This window comes from Nomascus leucogenys, chromosome 21 (assembly GCF_006542625.1).
Source record: "Nomascus leucogenys isolate Asia chromosome 21, Asia_NLE_v1, whole genome shotgun sequence".
In the NCBI taxonomy this organism is placed as follows: domain Eukaryota; kingdom Metazoa; phylum Chordata; class Mammalia; order Primates; family Hylobatidae; genus Nomascus; species Nomascus leucogenys.
The window spans coordinates 8,814,042-8,838,315 of NC_044401.1; the positions used below are offsets into that span (position 1 = coordinate 8,814,042).

At 36.9% G+C, this 24,274-nt stretch overlaps 1 protein-coding gene across 2 annotated transcripts in view; it reads left to right on the top strand.

Moving 5' to 3' along the window:
• Positions 1 to 61: 61 nt before the first annotated feature.
• ATG3 (autophagy related 3) overlaps positions 62 to 24,274 on the top strand; it is a 28,692-nt gene continuing 4,479 nt past the window's right edge. For both annotated transcript variants that reach the window (XM_030802253.1, XM_030802254.1), the window contains exons 1-9: positions 62 to 563; positions 3,843 to 3,884; positions 8,157 to 8,206; positions 11,241 to 11,311; positions 12,860 to 12,967; positions 17,110 to 17,159; positions 19,322 to 19,403; positions 23,052 to 23,086; positions 23,343 to 23,498. In XM_030802253.1, the coding sequence (XP_030658113.1) occupies positions 492 to 563; positions 3,843 to 3,884; positions 8,157 to 8,206; positions 11,241 to 11,311; positions 12,860 to 12,967; positions 17,110 to 17,159; positions 19,322 to 19,403; positions 23,052 to 23,086; positions 23,343 to 23,498 (666 nt within the window). In that variant the 5' untranslated portion in view covers positions 62 to 491. The remainder of the gene's footprint in view (positions 564 to 3,842; positions 3,885 to 8,156; positions 8,207 to 11,240; positions 11,312 to 12,859; positions 12,968 to 17,109; positions 17,160 to 19,321; positions 19,404 to 23,051; positions 23,087 to 23,342; positions 23,499 to 24,274) is intronic.

The following is a 24,274-nucleotide window of genomic DNA, read 5'->3' on the forward strand; positions in this document are numbered from 1 at the left end:
AGCGGCTTTTCCCGCCCCAGCCCGGCCTTTCTCACGTCACGTGCCGGGAGAGTCCAGTGTCACGTGAGGCCCCGGTGGCGGCGCAGCTACGGCAAGAGAGTGAGAAGGAAGGGGAAGCCGGAAGGGGCGCGAGTGAAGCAAAGCGAGGAAAGACAGCTCCCGAGAGGGCGTGGGGTGCGTGTGCGGCCGCTTCTCACCTCAGGTCTCCCCCCGGCCCCGCTGCCCTCCCTCGCGGCTGGGTGACAGCTGGGTCTGGTCCGTCGCGGGGTGCCTGGAGCGCGAGGATCGCGCACCCCGTCTTCGCGCGCGGTGCCCGCCGCCCCGCCCCCTCGTCCCGCCCGTCCCGTCGCGTCGCGTCCCGTCCCCTCGGGTGCCGCCAGCCGGGTGCTGATGCGAGTCGGTGGCAGCGAGGACATTTTCTGACTCCCCGGCTCCTAACCCGGCTGCACTTTCCATCCTGTCGCGGGGCCGGCCGCTACTCCGGCCCCAGGATGCAGAATGTGATTAATACTGTGAAGGGAAAGGCACTGGAAGTGGCTGAGTACCTGACCCCGGTCCTCAAGGTAAGCCAGGCCGGGGTTGCCAGGGGCTGTCAGGCACGCTCGACTCTTCAGGGACCTGGCGCCGCAGGAGTCCCCGCCTTCTCCGGCGGGGCAAGGTGTAGGAAGGCGGTAGGGCTCGGGACACAGGGAAGCGTGCAGCCCCCACCCGTAGTCTTAACCGGCTGTTCGTTAGGGCTTTCTGACTCCTCAGGGGTAAACTTGGAGCGACGCTCTGTGCGTGTTCCTGCCTTCCCCCGTCATAACTCTGCGCGGTCGGGTACGTCGGGTTGGAAGGGTGTTCGGCGGCTGAGTAGATTGAGAACGTTAAATCCAAACACTGGAAGTCTTTTAGCCTTTTTAAGCAAGGATTTTGCTTCTCTTTAAAAAATGCATTTAGTGTTTGACATATGTCACTTTTCCTTTAAGTTTCATAGAAAGTCCGCTGTAGTGGGGAAGTTGTGACTGGGATCCCAACTCGTTTAGATTTCAGAGAAACGAGGTGAAATTGGCAACATTATCTCATTCAGTAACCTTGAACCCATCTAACGAGCAAAACCTTTTTCCCAAGCTTTTCAGATAGCCGTAGCTGGTTATTAGTGATAACAAGGCACGGTTTGACCCTCCTGGCTGTATAATTTTTAAAAATATATTGGCAACAGTACAGCATTTTTAAAGTAAAAAATTGTGACACATTAGTTGTTACAGTAGTGACTGATTTTTTTTTTTTCAAAGGTAAATTTCTACAACTGCCTTCAAGCTTTTCTTTTGTAACTCTTTTGGAGTAAGTGTTTTGTTGTAACTTCATTTTTGCTTTCTGAAAAGTGAGCAAGAATAGTAAATTAATGGGAAGTTCTTGCTTAGTTTTTGGTTTTTTTCTAGTTGTTTTTAAGCTTTCAGTTAGAATGTACCAATCTCAGTGTGGGGGTGAAATACCCTAATATGCTAAGAATAGTGGAGAGTTTTGCTTTGCTCCCTTTCCATGACAAAGGGAAGTAACTAGGTCTATACTTTTTTAAATACGTTTTTGTAAAACTCCTTTTAAAAGAGTAACTTATTGGCCAAGTAAGAAATAAACCAGAGATTATAAATGAGAATTTCAGGCCAGGCGTGGTGGATCACCTGAGGTCAGGAGTTCAAGACCAGCCTGGCCAACTTGGCGAAATCCCGTCTCTACTAAAAAATACCAAAAAAAAAAAAAAAAAATGAGAATTTCAACGCTTTGCTTACATTTGTTTACTGTGAAAGTCATTTTAAGATTATTCAATTAAACTAAGATTGGAAAATAATTTTCAAATAAAGAATGTATGACGTAGAATTATGTTTTCAGGAGTCCATCATACTTGCTCGCCAAACTGAAAAGAGGAACTGTTAGCATGTCACTATGTATGGTATATGTCTTTAGTTAAAAGGAAAGAATGAATGACCGTCTCCTTGATACTCCTGTGCAAACTGTTGTTTACAGAGATTCCTTACAGTTGCCTGCTAGATAAGGGAGGGCACGCAGAAAAAACAAAATCCTCAGGAAATAAGTAATAGCCTTCTCCTAGCAAGTGAAAATTAAGAAAAATCATGTTTTGTTTGGATTATGTACATGCAGTAAGCACTGAAGTTCTTGCAATCATCTCTAAGGTTCTGCTTAATTGGTAGAGGCCCCAATCTCATCTACTCCATCCCCTGACTGCTCTTGCTTTAGCTAACCTGATCTCTTTATTATTCCTTTAAGCACACTATTGGTTCAGGGTTTTGCATGTGCTCTTCCCTCTATCTGAAAGGCGCTTCCCACTTGACAGCCTTATGGCATGTTCCTTTCCTTAAGGTTTTGAAGTCATTATTCAGTGAAGTCTTTGTTCTCTCACCATTCTATTTTAAATGGCCATTTTTCCCCAGCCACCCCACAGATTCCTCTCAGCTTCATTTTTCTTTATGGTATGTTATTCATTACCATTTGGCTTTTCTTCCTCAGCTGGAGTTGAAACTCCTTATGAGGGCAAGAATAAATTTGTATTTGTGTTATTCACCCCTAAATATTCCCACTGCCTCAAATAGTGTGGCACATAGTAAACATCTGTTGAATGAATAATGTTTATAAATGAGTGTTTTCATTTTTGTAGACTGTACCAGAAAATCTTACATATGACTTTAAGTTTAGAAAAATTTAGAGAATAGTGTGTCAGTATCTTGGTGGAGATGAGAATTAGGGGAAAATGCTAAATAATTTCTAGATTTGGTTTCTAACATTATTCAGTTTAAATAAGACTGGCTGAATTGTAAGATGTCTAAACATCTTTAAGACATTTTTGCTGTGCTGTAAAATTAAGATATTTGTTCATTTCACAGAATCACTGTAAGGCTTTATTTTTATTTAAATCTTAGAATGTTTCTACATAGAGCTTGGCTGGGCGCGGTGGCTCACCCCTGTAATCCCAGCACTTTGGGAGGCCGAGGTGGGCGGATCTCCTGAGGTCGGGAGCTTGAGACCAGCCTGACCAACATGGAGAAACTCCATCTCTACTAAATAGTAAACACAAAAATTAGCTGGCTGTGGCCGGGCGCGGTGGCTCACGCTTGTAATCCCAGCACTTTGGGAGGCCGAGGTGGGCGGATCACGAGGTCAGGAGATCGAGACCACGGTGAAACCCTGTCTCTACTAAAAATACAAAAAATTAGCCGGGCGTGGTGGCGGGCGCCTGTAGTCCCAGCTACTTGGAGAGGCTGAGGCAGGAGAATGGCGTGAACCCGGGAGGCGGAGCTTGCAGTGAGCCGAGATCGCGCCACTGCACTCCAGCCTGGGCGACAGAGCGAGACTCCGTCTCAAAAAAAAAAAAAAAAAAAAATTAGCTGGCTGTGTTGGCGCATGCCTGTAATCCCAGCTACTGGGGAGGCTGAGGCAAGAGAATCACTTGAACCCGGGAGGCGGAGGTTGCTGTGAGCCGAGATGGCGCCATTGCACTCCTGGGCAACAGGAGCAAAACTCCATCTTAAAAAAAAAAAATGTTTCTACATAGAGCTTTACTCTATTATAGCACTGATCCGATAGTATTATAATTATTTTCATGCCTGTTTCCTACATTAGACTTGTATATTCCTGTGGTCATTGCCAGTGAGTGAAACAGATAGATATAGATACCAGTGAGATAGGTAGATAGGTAGATTAGATAGATTATAGATTAGATAGATAAATTTTTTTGTGTTTATGTGCTCTGTTGCCTAGAAGGGCACCAGGCAAATAATTGCCCCCAAAATATATTTAATTGATAGTGAAACATGATATAATACTGTTTTTCTTTCTGCTTTTTTTAGGAATCAAAGTTTAAGGAAACAGGTGTAATTACCCCAGAAGAGGTGAGTGCTGAAGATACACTGAAGCCTTTTTATTTTACAATAATACTAAACTAGGTGGCTTTTCTGCTTCATAGGAAAACGTCTTGAACTTTAATTTTGATTTGAGTAAAATTAGGTTTTATGATTGTTTGTGATTTATGGGAATTTCTACTTACCATAGAAGAAAAGATGTAACTTCCCTGTCAGTTTGCCACTTCTCATATTTCTCTGTAGTTCCTCTTTATTTAGAAATGAGGGTGAAAGAAGGGATCGAAACGAGTCCTATGTCACTCATCCTTCACTTGTTGTGCAGTAAGCTCGTAGTGTTTGTGGTGTCTTGGTTCTGCTTACATCAAATGTGAGTTTTCATGCTTTTCATTGGAAAAACTTTGCTGACTACTTAGATATTGTTTTCTCTTAAGAATTCTATTTTGTTGTCCCTGAAGAAATAAATACTGGGATAAAAACCTTCTCAGGCTCCAATTTTATGGAAATTATGGTTTTATCAGACTTATGTTGTTCTTAATAAAAGACAATTTAAGCTTGAATTTTTTTTTTTTTCTGCCAATGAAAACACCACTTTTTGGCAATAGAACTTTATTCGCTGTTTTGAAACAAACGTTTTAAGCCTTGTTGTATGATGAGGCTGCTGCTGTTAAGGTCCAAGGTAGAGAATTAACTGATCTTTCAATTTGCAGTTGTGATTGAATTTGTCTAGTTCCAAATCTTTGTGAGTGTTTTTGAGACAGAGTCTCACTCTGTTGTGGCACGATCTTGGCTCACTGCAGCCTCTGCCTCCCGGGTTCAAGCAATTCTCTTGCCTCGGCCTCCCGAGTAGCTGGGACTACAGGCGAGCGCCACCATGCCCAGCTAGGTTTTGTACTTTTAGAGACCGGGTTTCACCATTGTGGCCAGAATGGTCTTGATCTCTTGACCTCGTGATCCGCCCGCCTCGGCCTCCCGAAGTGCTGGGATTACAGGCGTGAGCCACCGCGCCCGGCCCCCTGTGAGTTTTAAGAATGGTTTGCAGGCCGGGCGCGGTGGCTCACGCCTGTAATCCCAACACTTCAGGAGGCGGAGGCGGGCAGATCACGAGGCTAACAGGGCGAAACCCCGTCTCTACTAAAAATACAAAAAATTAGCCGGGCGTGATGGCGGGCGCCTGTAGTCTCAGCTACTCGGGAGGCTGAGGAAGGAGAATGGCGTGAACCCGGGAGGCGGAGCTTGCAGTGGGCCGAGATGGCGCCTCTGCTTTCCAGCCTGGGCAACAGAGCGAGACTCCGTCTGACAAAAAAAAAAGAATGGTTTGCGTAACTGATCTTTTGTCTAAAATTGTCTTTTATTTTTGGTGAAAACACATGGTAGTGTGGAAATAACCTAGGAGACCTGCCTTCTAGACCTATTTCCGTAATTTCTCCTAATGAGGAAATCAGTTAAGCTACCCCTGCTTCATGTTTCCTCATCTATAAAATAATGGTTGTGGGCTAGACATTATGTAAAGATCCTATTCTGCCTTAGGTTTTATTACCTCAAATGCCAAATAAAACTAAGTTTTGATTTTAAGGATATCATTAACATTCTTGCCAAACAGAGGTGTAATTTGAACATGGCTCTTTATCAAGAGCGGAGATCGAAGTATGCTGTTCTTCTTGGACTCTGGTTTTGTTTCCTCTGTGAAGATGACTAATCATTGAATAGATAGTTGCAGTTAGAGATCCAAGTCTGTGGTCATTGGATAGAATCAAGCAGTTTCAAAACAAGAATTCATCCTAGAATAAATAACTGTTACACTTAATTGCAACATCAATCAATTTATGAATTTTCCTCTCTAAAAAAACTCAAGGCCAAATTAGCCCAGCTGGGTGTCTAGCACATAATGCAGGGTTGGGATAGAGCACAATTACAGGATTGAGTTAGAGTAGAATGAGCCTGGAGGAGGAAATGAGAAGGCATCATTTGCTTTATGTAAATATTATATACTGAGTTGATTTGTTCATTTGTTTCCTCTTACTGTTTCTGAGTTTCTGCCAGACATCAGCTTTTTGTTTTCATTCAGAGGTGTGGCAGTATTGTGCTTAAAAAGAGGGGCAGCTAGTATCTGATACAGTATTGTCAAAAAAAAAAAAAAGAAAAACATCTAATGTTGGATGTATGTATGACTTGATTAAGTAGAATACTATTAATTGAGGTTAGCTTGAGGAATGGAATTGCCCACCAAGATGTAAATATTGATTCTTGTTGGGGTATTATATACTGATAATAAAGATCACAAGAGAACATTTGCAATATTGATCATTTAGAAATTTGAATCTTGTATCATTTGAACACATGAAGCAAGTCATGATGGCCATTGCTAATGAGGGCAGATGTACGCATGTATTCATTATCAGTGCAAGTCTGTTTTTTTTGTTTTGTTTTGTTTTCGTTTTTCTTGCCTCCTAGTGTTGTTGTTTTTAAATAGAAACTGCTATAGGGACTATGAGATAAAATGTTAGTCTTGTTACTTCAAGGCAATACAGTGAAAGAATTTTTTATTTGTAATTATTTTGCTTTCATTTAGTTAAATTATTACTTTTAATGGTAATAAAGTAGTTCCTGATAACCACAGAGCTAAATGTAGCATCTGGTTGCAATGACCTCAAGTGCTCAAAATTTGGGGAAGAGACTTGTTTTTATTTTGGTTTTTGTCTTTACTTACACTGTTTAAATCATAAGGTTATTTGAAGTAAAAGAACAGAAACAAAGTTTCTGTCAGGAATCCAGTTGCTATGTTTTGTTAATGTTTCATCTTAAAAGAGGTTATTCTTAGAATTCTTATTTGATATAATTATATGCTCAAATTAAACTAGAGTACTTTATATACACATACTTTCTCAGAAAGGTATTAGAGATTAAATATTTTGTAATTTTTTGCTGTGTAATAAACCCATGAACAATACAAGATTTTAAGCTAGAGCTATTGAAAAATAGAAGTAATTTGGCAAGTATATGCGTGTCACGCGCGTCTGTGTGGAGACCACCAAACAGGCTTTGTGTAAACAACAAGGCTGTTTACTTCACCTGGGTGCAGGTGGGCTGAGTCCGGAAAGAGAGCAAAGGATGGTGAGATTATCATTAGTTCCTACAGATTTTGGGATAGGCAGTGGAGTTAGGAGCAGTGTTTTGCCAGCAGGGGGTGGATCCCACAAATACATTCTCAAGGGTGGGGAGAATTACAAAGAACCTTCTTAAGGGTGGGGGAGATTACAAAGTACACTAATCTATTAGGGTGGGGCAGAAACAAATCACAATGGTGGAATGTCATCAGTTAAGGCTATTTTCACTTCTTTTGTGGATCTTAAGTTGCTTCAGGCCATCTGGATGTATACGTGCAGGTCACAGGGTATGTGATGGCTTAGCTGGGGCTCAGAGGCCTGACAGTGCACATCCTGCTTGAGTTGGGACAGAGCAGTTATGCTTAACAGACTTAAATTTTCTGCCCTCAGAAATAAGCAGGATTTCTGTTCGCCAGTAAGATCAGCTCATGTTCGTGTAAACTGATACTTCTCAAATGGTTAAAGTTTATCTCCCTGAATCTGGTTTTTATTTCTGAAGAAAAACAAAAACTTGTAGAATATTCAGCCCACTTAGAAAGTCTAAGGTTTGCTAGAGGATTCAGTTTGTTAATTTTGTAGGTGTTTTCAGAGTGAGACCAAAAAGCTTCTAACTTTTTCCCATTGTTTTGGCACTGCATTTCTCTTTTAGAAGTGCAAAAAAGCTTTCAAAATTACTTAAATTTTTAAAAATAATAAAAGAAGAGGAAGAGGAAGAAGTGTGCCTTGTGATATAATAAAGTAGACTTACATTATAGACTTGCATCTATTTAGTAATTTTTTTCAGGTTTTTATTTATTTTCAGTCATTGGCAAGAATGTTGTCTGCATTTTTGTATCCTTAAAATGGATTTTGACAATTTAAATCTGATAGCCTTACCTTTATCAATTTCATGATACTGCTTTTGGCATTAATTAATCTAGTTATAAAAACTGAATTGTTAAAAAACAGCACTTGATGTTTTTTCTTCCAAGATTAATTTGAATTTTTTTATAGACATTAGAAAACGTTGCAGTTTACTCATAATCAAAAATAAATCTTGAAGCTGGTAGAGCAGCTTTGGTGCTGTTTATATTTTAATTGCTTACTGGATTTCAGTGTTACCTAGGGCCATCAGTTTGGTATTTTGCCACCTTGCACATCAAATGATGTTTGATTTTTCTTTTTCCTTTTTTTCATATTACTTCTAAATCCTGAATAGTTTGTGGCAGCTGGAGATCACCTAGTCCACCACTGTCCAACATGGCAATGGTAAGTAATATTGAGTAAAGAATAGAAAATTAGTAAAATGCATGGCTTCAGAATTATAGCAATTTGCAAAATAGGTTAATGGATGAAAATTAGAATGACCAGTTTAACTTTCCCCCCCAGCAGATTTTTCTGTTAAACAATGCCCCTAGTGATACTCAAAGTAAAATAAAGGAAGAACAAGTGGGTGTTATACCTATGTTATTTTGCTGTGTTAGCACAATATGATGGACTTGAGAAAAATGCATTTACTTCCTTTACTATTATTTCTTTTCTTTATAGTATCTAAGTCTGACCTTCTGTTTCTTTGAATAAATAGTTTAATAAAATTTGATCAGGTTTTTGGCGGGGCACACTGGCTCACGCCTGTAATCCCAGCACTTTGGGAGGCTGAGACTGGCAGATCACGAGGTCAGGAGATCAAGACCATCCTGGCTAACACGGTGAAGCCCGTCTCTACTAAAAATACAAAAAATTAGCTGGGCATGGTGGCGGGCGTCTGTGGTCCCAGCTACTCGGGAGGCTGAGGCAGGAGAATGGCGTGAACCCGGGAGGCAGAGCTTGCAGTGAGCCAGAGATGGTGCCACTGCACTCCAGCCTGGGCGACAGAGCGAGGCTCCTGTATCAAAAAAAAGATTTTTTGAGCAGGTTTTTTTTTTTTCAAATTAACAAAATTTATTGAACATGTTTGTGGCATTAATAAATGCAGAGATTTTGCAGTTTTATTTTCTTTAAAATATAAGACATAAACATTTTCTGTTAGGTTCAAAAGTATGCTCCATCTTTAGAAAACTAGCTAAAGCTAAAAGAAAGGTTTATGATACCACTTAAGGCCTTCACTATAAATCTGCTATTAAGAGGCTTTAAGGTTTTATTTTTTTCAATAGCTTTTATTTTAATTACTAAAATAAGCAATTTAGCAGTTTTCACAATCTATATTTTAAAATATTCTGAATAATAACAATGTTTTATTACTTTCAAGTACTCATGATAAAGACTCCCTGCTGGTAGCTGAAAAAATGATCGCAATATTGGCAGAACTTTTATTTAAACTAGAATTGTTTGGAATTATCGCCTTGTTTGTATATAGGTGCTTCCACTTAATGTATCTTTTTTCTTAAAATTTTTTTTTTTCAATTGTAGTTGAAAGGTATAGTTTTGACTGGGGATAGGAATTCTATAATTAATAAGTTTCCAATTGATAATGTTTTTCTTAATATCTAAAGAGCTTGAAACTCTTTTTCATCTCTGGCCTGTTATTCTCCTGCATTTTAATAATGACCATGTAGCTGAAACAGTTGTCACTGCTTTTTTCAATTACTCTTTATTTTGTAAGCCATTATTTATGTACCAAAAGACTAAAGTTTCAAGTTTGTTTTTATGTATTTTTCTCTCCTACATGTGTTTTTTGTTCCATATTTAAAATTAAATTCATGTCATAGAAGCTCTCTGATTTAATAAAGGTGTTTTTTTTTTCTGTATTCCAGATTTTCTGTTAAAACTATATTTAGCTAGGTTCTGGTCTATAATTTATATGTATTTCAAGTCAAATAGGGAAATGAGGTTTATAGTAATATTCATTTTGTGAAAATAACTGATTTAGGATTTTTTTCAATATGATAAGCATTTTCTTCATTGAGATTTCTTTGTTCTACCAGCTTAATTAAGTAGTTTAGGTATTTGATTTATAGCATTGTTGTAGGGGCTTGTATATATGGATAGGATCTTTTTTTAGCAGGTACTAGTAGTTTTATTCCATTTTATGAATTACAGTGATGTAAATACTTTTATTGTAACTTAGAACTCAATTATACCCCACTTCAGTGTCCACACTTTTGACTGAATTGCTGGGCCAAAGGAAAAATCCATTTTAAATCAGCGCTAGAGACAGGTTATTTCCATGCTTATGCCTTCACGTGCACAAGTGCTATCATGACCTTATTTTAACTCTTTCCTCAGAACTTCAGGTGTTGCCATGACATTGTTGAATTTGACACTTGGGACTAGTCAAAAGAAGCCTAGAACACTGTCAAATAATATTAGGGCATTTCCTGACTTTACCTTTTGCCCAGATCTATGGTTTGAACTTTAGACTGAAGCTTGAAAAGACAGCAGAACTCCAAATTTATGCTCATATGTTTGTGACAGACACCACATACCACTCTACCTCGCACAGTTTTCAGATGACCCACAAATTCTTAAGAAGAGGTGCCAGAGCAGCTCAGAAATGTTGTAGATAGTTGGCTCTGACCCACAGAGGGAGCAGTGTTTAAGAGTAGGAGCCCTGAAGTCACTTGGCTTTGATCCTTGCTCTGCCACGTAGTTTTGTGATCATAAGCAACTTGATCTGTTTAATCTTTAGTTTACTTAACTATAAAATGGGATATTTATATTTTCTACTATTTAGAGTTATGAAGACTAATTGAAAATAACATGTTGGAGACTTAAATTCTATACTTAATAAGCATTCAATAAAAGGGTTTTTTGTTTTCAAGAATTATTAATATTGTCATTTTATGATTCAAAGCATATTTTGTCTCTTAGTTCTGATTTTAATACAGTGATAGGAACAGGGATTTTTTTTTTTTTGCCAGCCACCTACATTGTTACATAATGTCATGCAGCTTTTTTTTCTGCCTTTTCTTGTTCTCAAGATGAGCAGCAGTACTTTAGGATTAAAAATGTGAGAGATTATACAGTGGGCTACAACTCACTGAGGAGCAGCATATTTTGTTGTTTAGAGGCAAACATAATAGTTGCTTAATAGTTCTATATTATTCTACCTTTTGTCTAATATTTAATCCAAATTCTCTTGGGTCTATCTGCATCTCTTAGTATATTTCACTTAGATTATTGTTGCGCTTTTTTCCATGCCCTGACATATATTACTTAATGGAGTCCTTCCCATATCAATTTTAAACCAGTTTTCTGAGAAGTATGGATTATGTCATTTTGAGATTTATACGCAATACTTTCTGCTGTATATTTGCCTATTAAAATATATTTTGTATTTTGGTGCTTTTCACTGTTTTTAAAGGGCTACAGGGGAAGAATTGAAAGTGAAGGCATACCTACCAACAGGCAAACAATTTTTGGTAACCAAAAATGGTAAGAATTATGTTGCACACATTAATAAATTTTGCACAGAGGTATATTAAAATGAAGCTCTGGGTTTTCTATTGCTTGAAAATTTTTTCCTTAGTTTTATCTCCTCTTTCTGTTATTTCTTTTTGCCAAAAACATATAAGTTGTCAAGATATGAAGGAAGAGGGCCCTAAGGAAAGTTAGACTTCTAAGTGGATTTTTTTGAAGTTGGCTTCATAATAATCTTTCTAGGTGTTTGATTTTAATCTTTAGACTGAAATTTTGTATGGAAAATGAAATTCATACTACCTATGACATCTAAAAGCCCAGAACCGAAGATGTTATTATTCATTGTGTCACTGAAGGACACAAAAATATTTTGAAACAGGTAGTGTTTTTTTTGTTGTTTGTTTTTTTGGTTGTTTTGAGACAGAGTCTCACTTTGTTGCCCAGGCTAGAGTGCAATGGCGTGATTTCGGCTCACAGGTTCAAGTGATTCTCCTGCCTCAGTCTCCCGAGTAGTTGGGATTACAGGCCTGCCACCACGCCTGGCTAATTTTTGTATTTTTAGTAGAGACAGGGTTTTGCCATGTTGGTCAGGCTGTTCTCGAACTCCTGACCTCAGGTGACCTGCCCACCTTGGCCTCCCAAAGTGCTGGGATTACAGGCATGAGCCACCGCGCCTGGCCAAAACAGGTAGTGTTTTCTTTATGAAGTTAAATTTAAAAACAACATCAAAAGATTGTTATAGTTCCTAAGCACAAAACAATACATTGATTTCTGTTCCAATTTACTCATTATAGGAAAGGGAAAGTAAACGGTACAAAACAGCAGTTTTTTCTTTTCTACAGCATATTTCTTTTTACAAAGGCTGATGATTTATATCCTGGTTGTTTAAAAAAAAAATCAGGAGATTAAAAAGCAATTTGTTGACCTTATACCATAATGCTTTTACCATATAATTACCCAATCTTAGGCTTATGAATAATAATACCTGTTAATTGACACATTTGCTATATGAACAACTTACCAGTATGGTATAAAGAAGTAAAAATCAGAAGGTTGGTGAATTTTAAACTGTTTTATCCATTGTGAATAACTGGAACTTAAATATGAATTATAAAATTTGTATTGAAAGTTACTTTAGCCTTGAAAACAAGAGGTCACCTTTACCACCACTGAATATGATAGCTGGTAGCTCCATGTTCTGAGAGTAAAGCCATTAAAATAAGGTATTATTATTCATTAGACTGAAATTGAACAATGATATCTCTGACATCAGCCTGCTGTTCTTCACAGACCATCATGGTAAAGGAATGCATAGAACATTCCCAATAGAGCTTTTCTACTTGTCTTCTGACAAAGCAATTTAGGAAAAGGTAAATGTAGCCAAATAATTACGTGTCTGTGAGCTGAATGTAACTCTTAATCACCTTTAAAAGTGAAACATTCACTTAGTATTTTGGTGGTATAAACACCCTATTTTATGGACTAAGCTCTTTCTTCTTTCTAATGGATTTATGGTTAGCAGATTATGTGCTAGTTACTGTATTTACCATTTTTTTTTTATAGTGCCGTGCTATAAGCGGTGCAAACAGATGGAATATTCAGATGAATTGGAAGCTATCATTGAAGAAGATGATGGTGATGGCGGATGGGTAGATACATATCACAACACAGGTAAGAGGAGAATAGAATGACATATATTTCGTTTAAATTAAACTCTTTCACAATCTTTTATAATAGCCTTGATTTAAAAAAGAGGATACATAAGGCATAGTTTTGTCCCAATAGACTTACATGAAAAAAGCCGGAGGACAAATTTTAAAAAAGAAGCCTTTAGAGTATGCCAAATTTATTTCTTTTTCTTTTGAGTCAGAGTCTCGCTCTGTCGCCAGGCTGGAGTGAAAGCAGTGCGATCTTTGCTCATTGCAACCTCCACCTCCTGGGTTCAGGCGATTCTCCTGCCTCAGCCTCCAGAGTAGCTGGGACTACAGGTGCGCACCCCCATGCCCAGCTAATTTTTGTATTTTTAGTAGAGATGGGGTTTCACCATGTTGGTCATGATGGTCTCCATCTCTTGACCTCGTCATGTGGCCGCCTCGGCCTCCCAAAGTGCTGGGATTACAGGCATGAGCCACTGCGCCTGGCCAGAGTATGCCAAATTTCTATAATACCTACTACTTCCATTGCAATTTGAAAATACTCAATATTATTTTCTTAGTTTCTAAATAAAGAGAGGGAAAAAAAAGACCGTCAGAGATGCTGAGTATGCATACTAAGTGTTTCTATGAGTTATTTGAAACCCTGAATATACTTTTTTATTCTAAGTCCTAAAGCACTGTTTTGCCACTATATTTATATAACTGTGTAAATGCATATTATCATGTGCTGCTGAAGCTAACTACCATTTATTACTTAGTTTTGATGAAGAAAATGTGCTCTAAGTTTAAATCCATGATACTAAAAACAAATTTTTCTCTCTTTGAGTCCTAGAGATTAGGAGGCATATCGTTAGTAGTAGTAATAGAACAGGGTTTCTCAACCTTGGCACTGTTTTTTGGAACGGAAAATGTGCTCTAAGTTTAAGTCCATGATACTAAATACGTTTTTCTCCCTTTGAGTCCTAGAGATTAGGAGGTATATCCTTAGTAGTAATAGAACAGGGTTTCTCAACCTTGGCACTTTTTTTGGAATGGATAATTATTTTCTGTGCATTGTAGAATGCTTACCAGTATCTCTGGCCTGTACCCACTAGATACCAGTAGCATCCCTCAGTTTTAACAACCAAAAATGCTCCAGACATTGCTGAATGTTCCATGGGAAAAATTGCTGCCTTCAGTTGAGACTCACTGCAGTAGACAGAGGGCTAAGTATCTGCCTAGGTAAAAGTTCCTTCTTAGGTCAGTTTCTCCTCTACTCTGAATAAAGGATGCTGCCATCTCTTTCCTTATGGAGTTATAGGCAAAGATTCAGGACTTGGGCTCCTTGATCTGAAATTTATTGGCTTATTAGTGAGTCGAGTGCTATATCAAAGCCTAAAGGAAATAACAGATTGAAAAACTTTTAAAAGTAATTTCAAAAATCATCCTTCTTTTCCCCCCCACTGAGTAGTGAAAGTCTTTTAACTCTTCTGCTTTGATTTTTCCATGCCTGGAAGATGTTGTCAACACATCAGTAGGAAATTCTCTGTTGACTGACTGGAACCATTGATTGTGCATTGTTTTTGATGTCAAGTTAGTGACTTATGAGGCCAGATACTTGTTCCTTATTCAACCCAGTTTCCCTTGCTTTCTCCTTGCTTTTCCTGGGCTTTTTCTTCTATTAGCTTGTGTATTAGTCATGGTTCTCTAGAGAAACAGAACCCATAGGATGTATACAGAGTAGGTATTGCTTTCTGTGGTTTCAGTTACTCGTAGTCAACCATGGTCCAAAAATATTAAGTGCAAAATTCCAGAAATAAACAATTCATCAGTTTTAATTTTTGCCCCCACTGTTGGGAGTAGCATGATAAAATCTCCTGCTATCCTGCTCCGTTCTGCCCAAGAGGTGAATCATCCCATTGTCTAGTGTATCCATGCTGTATATGCTACCCAGCCATTAGTCACTTAATAGCCAACTCGGTTATGAGGTCGACCGTCATGTACAGCGTAGGTAGGGTTTGGTACTATCTGTACTTTCAGACACCCTCTGGGGGTCTTGGAATGTATCTCCCACAGATAAGCGAGGACTATTGCATAGGTATAGATATAGGTAGATAGGTTTTTTTTGTTTTGTTTTGTTTTTAAGAGTAATTAGCTCATCTGATTATGTGGGCTGGCAAGTCTGAATTCTGCAGGGCACACTGGCAGACTAGAGATTCAGGGAGTGTTGATATTGCAGCTTTAGTCCTAAAGCATTCTGGAGGCTGAATTCCTTCTTCTGGAGGACCTCAGTCTTTTTCTTATAAGGCCTTCAACTAATTGGATGATATCCCCCTATCTTGTAGAGGGTAATTTGCTTTATCCAGTCTACTTATTTAAATGTTCATCACATCTCAAAAATACCTTCACAGCAATATCTAGAATGGTGTTTGACCAAACATCTGGGTGCCACAACCTAGCCAAGTTGACATAAAATTAATTACCATAACCCTTTAGAGTATTACTCATTACAGTCATTTGAGCTTTCTTTTTCTTTGTTAACTGTATCCTACTTTTAGAAGTGTTTTAATGGCATACTACTTATTATATTTTGACAAATTAAAGAGGTTGATTCGCTTTGTTTTTATGTTCCGCGGTCAATTTGTATGTTAAAATTTGGGTTTTACTGTTATGAAATAGTTGTACCTGTTATATAGTAATTTCTAGAAAAACTGAAGTAAAAGCTTTGTGCTAGACCTGTGGATTTTGACCTATTTTATTTGTGAAAGTGAGCTATTTATTTTGTTTAGGCATATTGAACAGACATCTCAAAATTTTAGAAGATTAACAAAGGAGCTAAGCATGTTCTGTACTTAGGTTTTTCTTTAGTAACTTTAGATGCTTGTCTTACTATATTTCTTATCCTTGTTAAACTATTTTGTTAACATTGACAGGTACTTTGAAGTAGAAATGTTATCTGGCTGACTGGTGGTGCTGCCACCTGCTTAATGCTTTCTTTGAGACAAGTAGGTTTTGAGGTATTTGCCCAGTGGAGTACAAGAGGATTGAGCCAAAAGTTAGCTTGTATGGGTTTTAATCCCAATTTCATCATTTAACTGGGTATAACACTCAAGCAAGTCATCTCTCCAGTGACTTCATTTCTTCATAGGAAGACATTATTACTGTAACTTCCTCGTAGGATAGTCATTGTAAGGCTTAAATAAGATGTGGAAACAGTAGAAAGCCTCATATAAATGTGATATGATATTACTACCTTTGGGTATCCTACATTTCTGAAGCAAATAACAAACAGATTGAGTATCCCTAATCCAAAAATCCAAATGAAATGTTCCAAAAACCAAAACTTCTTGAGCACTGATATGATGCTCAAATAAAATGCTCGTTAGAGCATTTTGAATTTTTGTATTAGGGATACTTGACCAGTAAGTATTTATGCAAATATTCCAAAATCTTAAAAAATCAGAAATACTTCTGGTCCCAAGCATTTCAGATAAGGGATAATCAGCCTATATTAAGATAACTAATAGCTTTTTGAGAAAATTTCAATGCAAGTTTAATTAAAATGTACATACGAGTCCTGTAGTTTTTTAAATTCTTCTCTTTCCCTTTTTTTTTTTTTTTTTTTTTCTCTGAGATGGAGTTTCACTGTTGTTGCCCAGGCTGGAGTGCAATGGTGTGATTTCGGCTCACTGCAACCTCCACCTCCCGGGTCCAAGCGATTCTCCTGTCTCAGCCTCCCAAGTAGCAGGGACTACAGGCACACGCCACCACGCCGAGCTAATTTTTGTATTTTTAATAGAAACAGGGTTTCCATGTTGGCTAGGCTGGTCTTGAACTCCCGACCTCAGATGATCCACCCGCCTCAGCTTCCCAAAGCATTGGGATTACAGGCGTGATCCACTGCACCTGGCCAAACTGTTCTGTTTCTGAGAAAGTGTTGTGATAGAGATTCAAACAAGGAAAGTAATTCATGGTAAAATATTAATGAGTTTTTCAAAATTTGAGGAGGTGTCATTGTGACTATACTTATTAGAGTTCATTTGTAAAGATACTACTATTATTTGCCTCCTTATTTCAGAGAAATTGTGGGAATTTTCAGCATTTTTATATTACTTTAATAAGTAAATAGGTCGTTTACAGTTTAATTTTAGTTATTCTTTTCTGCCGAATTTTACATAGGTATTACAGGAATAACCGAAGCAGTTAAAGAGATCACACTGGAAAATAAGGTACTGGTTAATTAGTTATATTTTTGAATTTAATGACTAGTTACTTGCCTATCTATCTGTCTGTCTGTCTATACACACACATATAATCACCATATCTTTCTTATAAAAACCCTGGTTATTTATTATCAAGCTTTTTTAAATTCCAGCTATTTTCTTCCCCCGTTCATTTTTCTTTCTCAACACACCAAAACACTACTGCTGCCTAATGCATCTCTTGTTTTCCTTAATTTGTAGTATGGTTAAGTAAAACAGCTTTTAGATTGTAACTTGTACAAACTACTAATTTTCACTGACCGGAGCAACTTCTAGGCTAGTTTAAAAGAGATGACTTTTTTGTTTTAAAATGTATTTAGTACCAAATGTCATATAAGTGGAGAATGTTGGGGTGGAATTAACTACTTGCTTACTAGTAGATGCTAATGATATACTAACATTTAAATTTTATAGCTTAAATAGTGCCATAAGCAATTTAATCATTGTCTCTGTATTTTCTTCAATTACTGGTAATTTGGGGTTTGTTTTTGAAAATTTGAAAGCAAACATTAGCTTGCATCATTCAAATTCATGACATTTTGAATGAATAGAAGCTTAATCTGTTAAGTTTTATTGCATGATTTATGGGAGTAAAACATAATTGGGTAGAGTTTTTTTGCTTGGAAATTTTGAGTTATTTTAGGCTGTTGTAGGTATTAGATTAGCTTTTCATTTCTCAGAGAGATCAACCGCAGTTGTCTTCATGTTTTTATATAGCTGTAGTTGTTTGAAATATATGAAAAAATAATATAAAATGCTTTCACCGTTGTCTTAATTATTTTTTTAACTGTCAAATCACTTAGAGGATAGACTATTTGAATGGAATAATTGTGTTCCTAGTCTTACGACACTTGCTACAACAGTTACTAAAGAAATTCTGTGTGTGTTTTTGTCATTTGGATCTTTCCAGATTTGTTACTGGGGCTTAACAGAAAGTGATAGAAACGAAGACAGGTGTTTTTTTTTTTTTATGTACAGTTTTATGCTTTAAGATTTAGTTCTTTGGCCTGAGAATTCATCATTTTGAAATTAGACTTTTTGGAGTGTTTGAATGACTTACGGAGAAATCACACAAATTGCTTTGCTGTTTCAGAAAATCTTGTTTACTCTGACCATTACTATATATGCTTCAGACTTTGGGAATGATAAATGGCAGAGTAGTATAGATAGAAGTGTTTTTCTTGGACGGGCTTATGGTCATTCCTTTAGTATTGTTTGTAACTTAGAATACTTGCCATCCAAACACAAGTATTAATCTTGGTTGTCAATTTCTATTGTATTCTACTTTATCAAGTATAAATATCACCAATATGATGAAAATTTTTCTTAATGATTAATTTGTTAGATATTAGCTCATATAATAATTACTCTGACAACGGTTTTGTGGTTTCAGTTTTGGGTCTAAGAATGATTTAAGTTTTAAACATATGACTTTAAGTTTCTAGTGTTAAATAAAACCACCCCTAAGTAAAATGTAACCTAGGTAAAACTAAATGTTCAATTTATGCACTTATTATGTTGACTTCAGATTTTGAGAATATTAATTTTGTGAAAACGATAACCCAGATGTTAAACCTGTGCGTCAATATTGTTCTTTCACTCTAGAGCTAATATAGTTAAGAAATTGAACTGATATCTTGTGCATTTTAATAACTGTAAAGTCTGATAACTTGCCTAATTCAGCTAGGATATTGTTAACAAATTAGAATGTAATAGTGTTTGATTTATATTTTAGCTTATATTTGATTTATAAATATATGCACTTTTTCTCTGTAAATTGTAAGTGCACACGTTAATATAATTTTGAACTGATTTTCTAATACTAATGAATTGATTAACCAAAAATACTGTTTTATTGGAAGTGCAACTGGCAATTATTTTTAGTTAGCTTAGATGACTCTTACTGCTCCCATAATAACCTTTGTTATTTTTCAGTCACAGCACTTAGCACATTACTTTTAATGATTGATATATGAATTCATTATCTTCATTGGAGTTTAAGTTTTTTGTGGACAAGAACTGCCTTGTCATTCTTATTTTCACAGTGGTTACCACTGTGCTAGCACATGGGTGTTCAGTATTCAAATGAATGTATATACTTAAGTGATTTTAAACAATTAATTTCAAAGGACAATATAAGACTTCAAGATTGCTCAGCACTATGTGAAGAGGAAGAAGACGAAGATGAAGGAGAAGCTGCAGATATGGAAGGTATTCCTGTTCTAGATTTGCTTCAATTCCACTAGAATATCGGTTTAGAATATTTGTAGTTTATGTGGATTAAGAATTCTTCATTGAGTTGTAAGTTTAGCAATTAGCAGCCTAGTGAGTGTTTTATATATGTTTAGTTCATAAATTTCATTAGTGTAAAACTTACCTTGATCTTGGACTCTTCTATTTTACTCCAAACATAGTCTTGGACAACAACAGTTTTATTGGAATAACTGTTAGTCATAAATATTTAATACTGGATACAGCTGTAAGATACTAATTCCTAACCGAATTATTTCAGAGCAGAACAAAGTTTGCTTATTATGCATTTTGTATTTGCTTTTCCCTCTTTGATAGCATCTTTCTATTAAAACCTGAAGATAGTGAGTTTCAATGGGGCCTTTTTTTTTTTTTCTTTTTTTGAGACGGAGTCTCACTCTGTCGCCAGGCTGGAGTGCAGTGGTGCGATCTCAGCTCACTGCAACCTCTGTCTCCTGGGTTCAAGTGATTCTTTTGCCTCAGTCTCCCGAGTAACTGGGACTACAGGTGTACACCACCACACCCAGCTAATTTTTGTATTTTTAGTAGAGACGGGATTTCACCATGTTGGCCAGGATGGTCTTGATCTCTTGACCTCATGATCCGCCCACCTCGGCCTCCCAAAGTGCTGGGATTACAGGTGTAAGCCACTATGCTCGGCTAATGGGGCCTTTTGAACTACACAGAATCCCGTCAGTTTCCCAAGATTCTGAAAAGTCCTCCTTCTAGAGTTGCCAGTGGAAAATCACCGCATTAGTGAATCATTGTTACGAGAGAGAAACCCACTAGAACAGAGCAGTATGGGTCTGTGAGCACATGGTTATTCAAAGCTTTGTATTTTATGAGCATGATAGTCTTTTTCAATACATTTGAAACCTCAGATATTTGAAAGTAGATGAAAAAATTGCTGTCACCAGGGTGACCTCTTTGTTAAATCCAGTTTATCTTTATTACACTTACCTTTTCTGCATTGATTCTGTTAACCATATCTTCTTCTTTTTTTTTTTCCTCCCTTGGTTTCTATAACACTGGGTTTTCTTACTCTTTCCTGGACTCTTTCTTCTAGTCATCTATGATTCTTTTTCTTTCCCTCAGCTATTAAATGTTACTGCTTCATGGGTTTCTTTTTTTTTTTTTTTTCCTTGCTTACTCTCTGTACTCCCAGATTTTTTCTTCTGTAATGGCATTCTGTAGTCTGGCATGAAAATTTGTGCAACAAGAAAGATAGCATATAAATTACATCCAATACTTTGTGAGAGTTTAAATATGAATATATTTATATATGTAAATAGGGTGCATGTATAAGAAGTTGGAAAAAGGAAAGGAATATAAAAAAGGGCAGGCATTGAAGGCTGTAAGGCAGCTGAATCCCAAAACTACATAGACTTTAGAGTGAGATAGATTATGTTTTGTAGCATACAGAAGTAGAAGATGGTGCCAAGTAGAGTTGAAACACCATAATGGCAAGTGATGCTTGCTAGACCAAAAGTACCTTTCTGTTTGTTTTCAAAATTACTTTCAATTCCCCATGAAACCTAGCTATATCTGTTCCTAAATTTTAGTGAGATTCTTGTCCTTATTTGCATGGTAAACTGCTGTTCCTTAAGGAAATCTGAATGAATTACTTGTAACCAAAATTGATCACAGCAGCCTCACATACCATCTGTATGCTAGGGACTTCCATATCGAATCCTCTAGCCTAGATATTCTCAACTTCAGATTTATTTCAGTTTCATTTCCACCTGGATGTCTCATAGTTGTCAGAAACTGAACTCATCACCTTCTTGCACAAATATTGTTTCTGAATTTCATCTGTCTCTGAATGGCATAGTTGACCAAGTTGGGATGGTGGGGTAGCATAGAACAGTAAAGCTTCGAGTAAAGCACTGTTTTCAAAGTACAAGCTGTGGTATTGTCTTAAATATCTGGTAGTCATTTAGTATGTTTATTATAGTTCCCCTAGATAGAGTTAAAGAATTGCTATATATGTAATTTTGCTCAACAATAGTGTTAATGGTATCTAATATAAAGGTAATTTTCATTTATTGAACAAATATTTATTGGGCAGTACAGTATTTATCAGGTATTGTCCTTGGTGTTGGAGATAAAGCAGTAGACATGATCTCATGGAGTTTATATTCTAATCAGTGGAGACAAAAAATAGATAAGCAAAATACGTACTGTATTAGTTATAAGTGTTAAGGAAAAAATAAAAGAGGAAAGGGAATAGAGAATCTTGGGGTGGGAATGAGTGTTGCAATTTTTAAGTAAGTTGGTCCAGAAAAACCTAATTGAAAGTACACACCATTTAAATAAAGCCTGGAAGGAAGGGAATGAAACTAGGTAATTGAGGGAAGACTGCAAAGGTACTGAGGTGGGAACATGTTTGGCTTATGTAAAATACTGTAAGGTATGCTTATGTCCAGTTAGGAGAGAAGGGAGAGTAGTAAAGGGTGGAGTCAGAGAGGTAACCAGGGACCAGATTCTGTAAGGTCTTGACGTAACTCAGAGTGAGACAAGCCACTGGAGGGTTTTTTTTTTTTTTTTTTTTTTTTCAAGTAAAGGAGTGACATTTCAACAGAATCACTGTGCAGTGGTGAGAATAGACTGAAGGGAGAAAGGGACAACAGGAGGCTGTTTTGATAATCTAGGCAAGAAATGATGGTGGCTTGGGCTAGGGTCGTAACATTGGTAGTGATGAGAAACAGTAGAATTCTGGAATATTTTGAGAGTTGAGCCAAAGAGATTTGCTGCTGAATTGGATGTCATATGTGACAAGTAGAGTAGTCAAGGATGAGTCCAAGGTTTTTGACTTGAGCTTCTAGAAAGATACCATTAACTGAGATGCGGAAAAATCAAAAGTGATTAGCTTTGGAGAGGGAGTCAGGGACTCAGTTTTAGACATGTGATATTTGCAGTGTTCATTAGTTATTTAGTGGAGACATAAACAATTAAATAATCCAAGTCTGCAGGCAGGGAATAAATTTGAAAGTCTTCAATATTTAAAGTCATTGAGTCTGGATGAAATCATTACAGAAATAAGTGTGGATAGAGGAGAGACAAGGTTCAGAAACTGAGCCCTTGGTTACTGCAGTGTTTGATTTTATGGTTCTTTTAAAAGTAGAGGTGATGAAGAGGAACCAGCATAGAAGATACTGAAACAGCAGTCAGTGATGTGGGAGGAAAGCCAGGAAAATATTTTAAAAGCCAAGGAAAGAAAGTGTGTTTCAAGGAGAAGGGACTAAATCATGCCACATGTTCCTGATAGGTCAATTAAGATGAAAACTGGGAACTTACCACTGGATTCAGCAAAGAGGAGGTCACTGATGACTTTAATGAACATGTTTATGCAGTTACAGAAGTAGCCTTGTGTACACTGTGGAGCCACTGAGGACTCTACAGTATTATTATGTCAAGCCTTAAACATGCTGGCTTTCTCTGGGCTTTTGCCTTTGGAAGTATAGAACTAGCTCACTTATATCTGTTCAATATCTTCAGTTAAAAACAAAGGCAAAACCCCAGTTTTTGAATGATACTATGAAGTAATACTTAAATTGGTTTAGGGAATTTTCTTGAACTTGATTAATCTTTTGTTGTTTTTTATGACAGAATATGAAGAGAGTGGATTGTTGGAAACAGATGAGGTTTGTAAATTGAGTTTTCTTTAGTTAATTTTTAATGAATGAACTTGGGGATTTGTGTTCTTACTAATAATATATTGATCTTTCAAAGAAATTCTAATTTGTTCGTATTGATTATAGCATATAAAACTTAGCTTTGAGTTCCAAGTTCATTTACTCTTAAGAAAACAAAATATAGAACGGAAAAAATAGGTTTTCTAGAATGTCACATTCATACTGATTTAATGGTTGTAAATTTTTCTCTTTTATTATGTGCCAGGCTACCCTAGATACAAGGAAAATAGTAGAAGCTTGTAAAGCCAAAACTGATGCTGGCGGTGAAGATGCTATTTTGCAAACCAGAACTTACGACCTTTACATCACTTATGATAAATATTACCAGACTCCACGATTGTGGTTGTTTGGCTATGATGAGGTAAAAATTAAAAGCATTATATTTTAATATCAATACTTTAAATTGTTGGGTTTTAATTTCTTCTTCATTAGGTCCATGAGTATTTATTGCAGAGTTTCACATTTTGGAAATCATTTGTTTTACAGTTTTATGGTTAATGTTGAACTTGATTCTTCTTATTTTGAATGAACTATGAATTATTCAGTGTAACAACAATAATGCTAAGACATAAACAGAAATAATCTGTTACATATTCCTTGACCTCTAAGCTTATGCCTTCAAAATGTGAGGGAAATTTAACTTGGTTTATTTTATTAAATTTTGTTTGGGATTACATCAGTTGGATATATAGGCATTTACAGAATGACCATGTCACATGTGAAGAGAGTGGATTGTTGTACGTATGCATTTTTCCCCTTAAGACAGAAAACTCATCTACTTAATTGAATTAAAGGATAATTGACAGAAAATCAACTTGTTTAACCTGTCGTTCTTATGGCTATACATGGGAAACAAGAAAATAAAATCAGTGTAAAAGATGAGTTACAAAGTTATAAAATGTTTTGACAGCCACAAACTTGTCTTTTTGTGAGGTTTTTTTTCTGCATTGGGGGTAGCTGTCACAGAGCTTGGCTGTGACTCCTTCCTGTCCCTCCCTTGATATTAATAAATCGTAAAATTTCCTGGAAATCATTCTAAACAGTCCAGAATTCTAAATTGCAAGTGATGTGAGATGGAGAACTAAATATATTATAAACCTTGAGATTTAGGCTGAAAGTTTCTAAATAGTTTTTTTT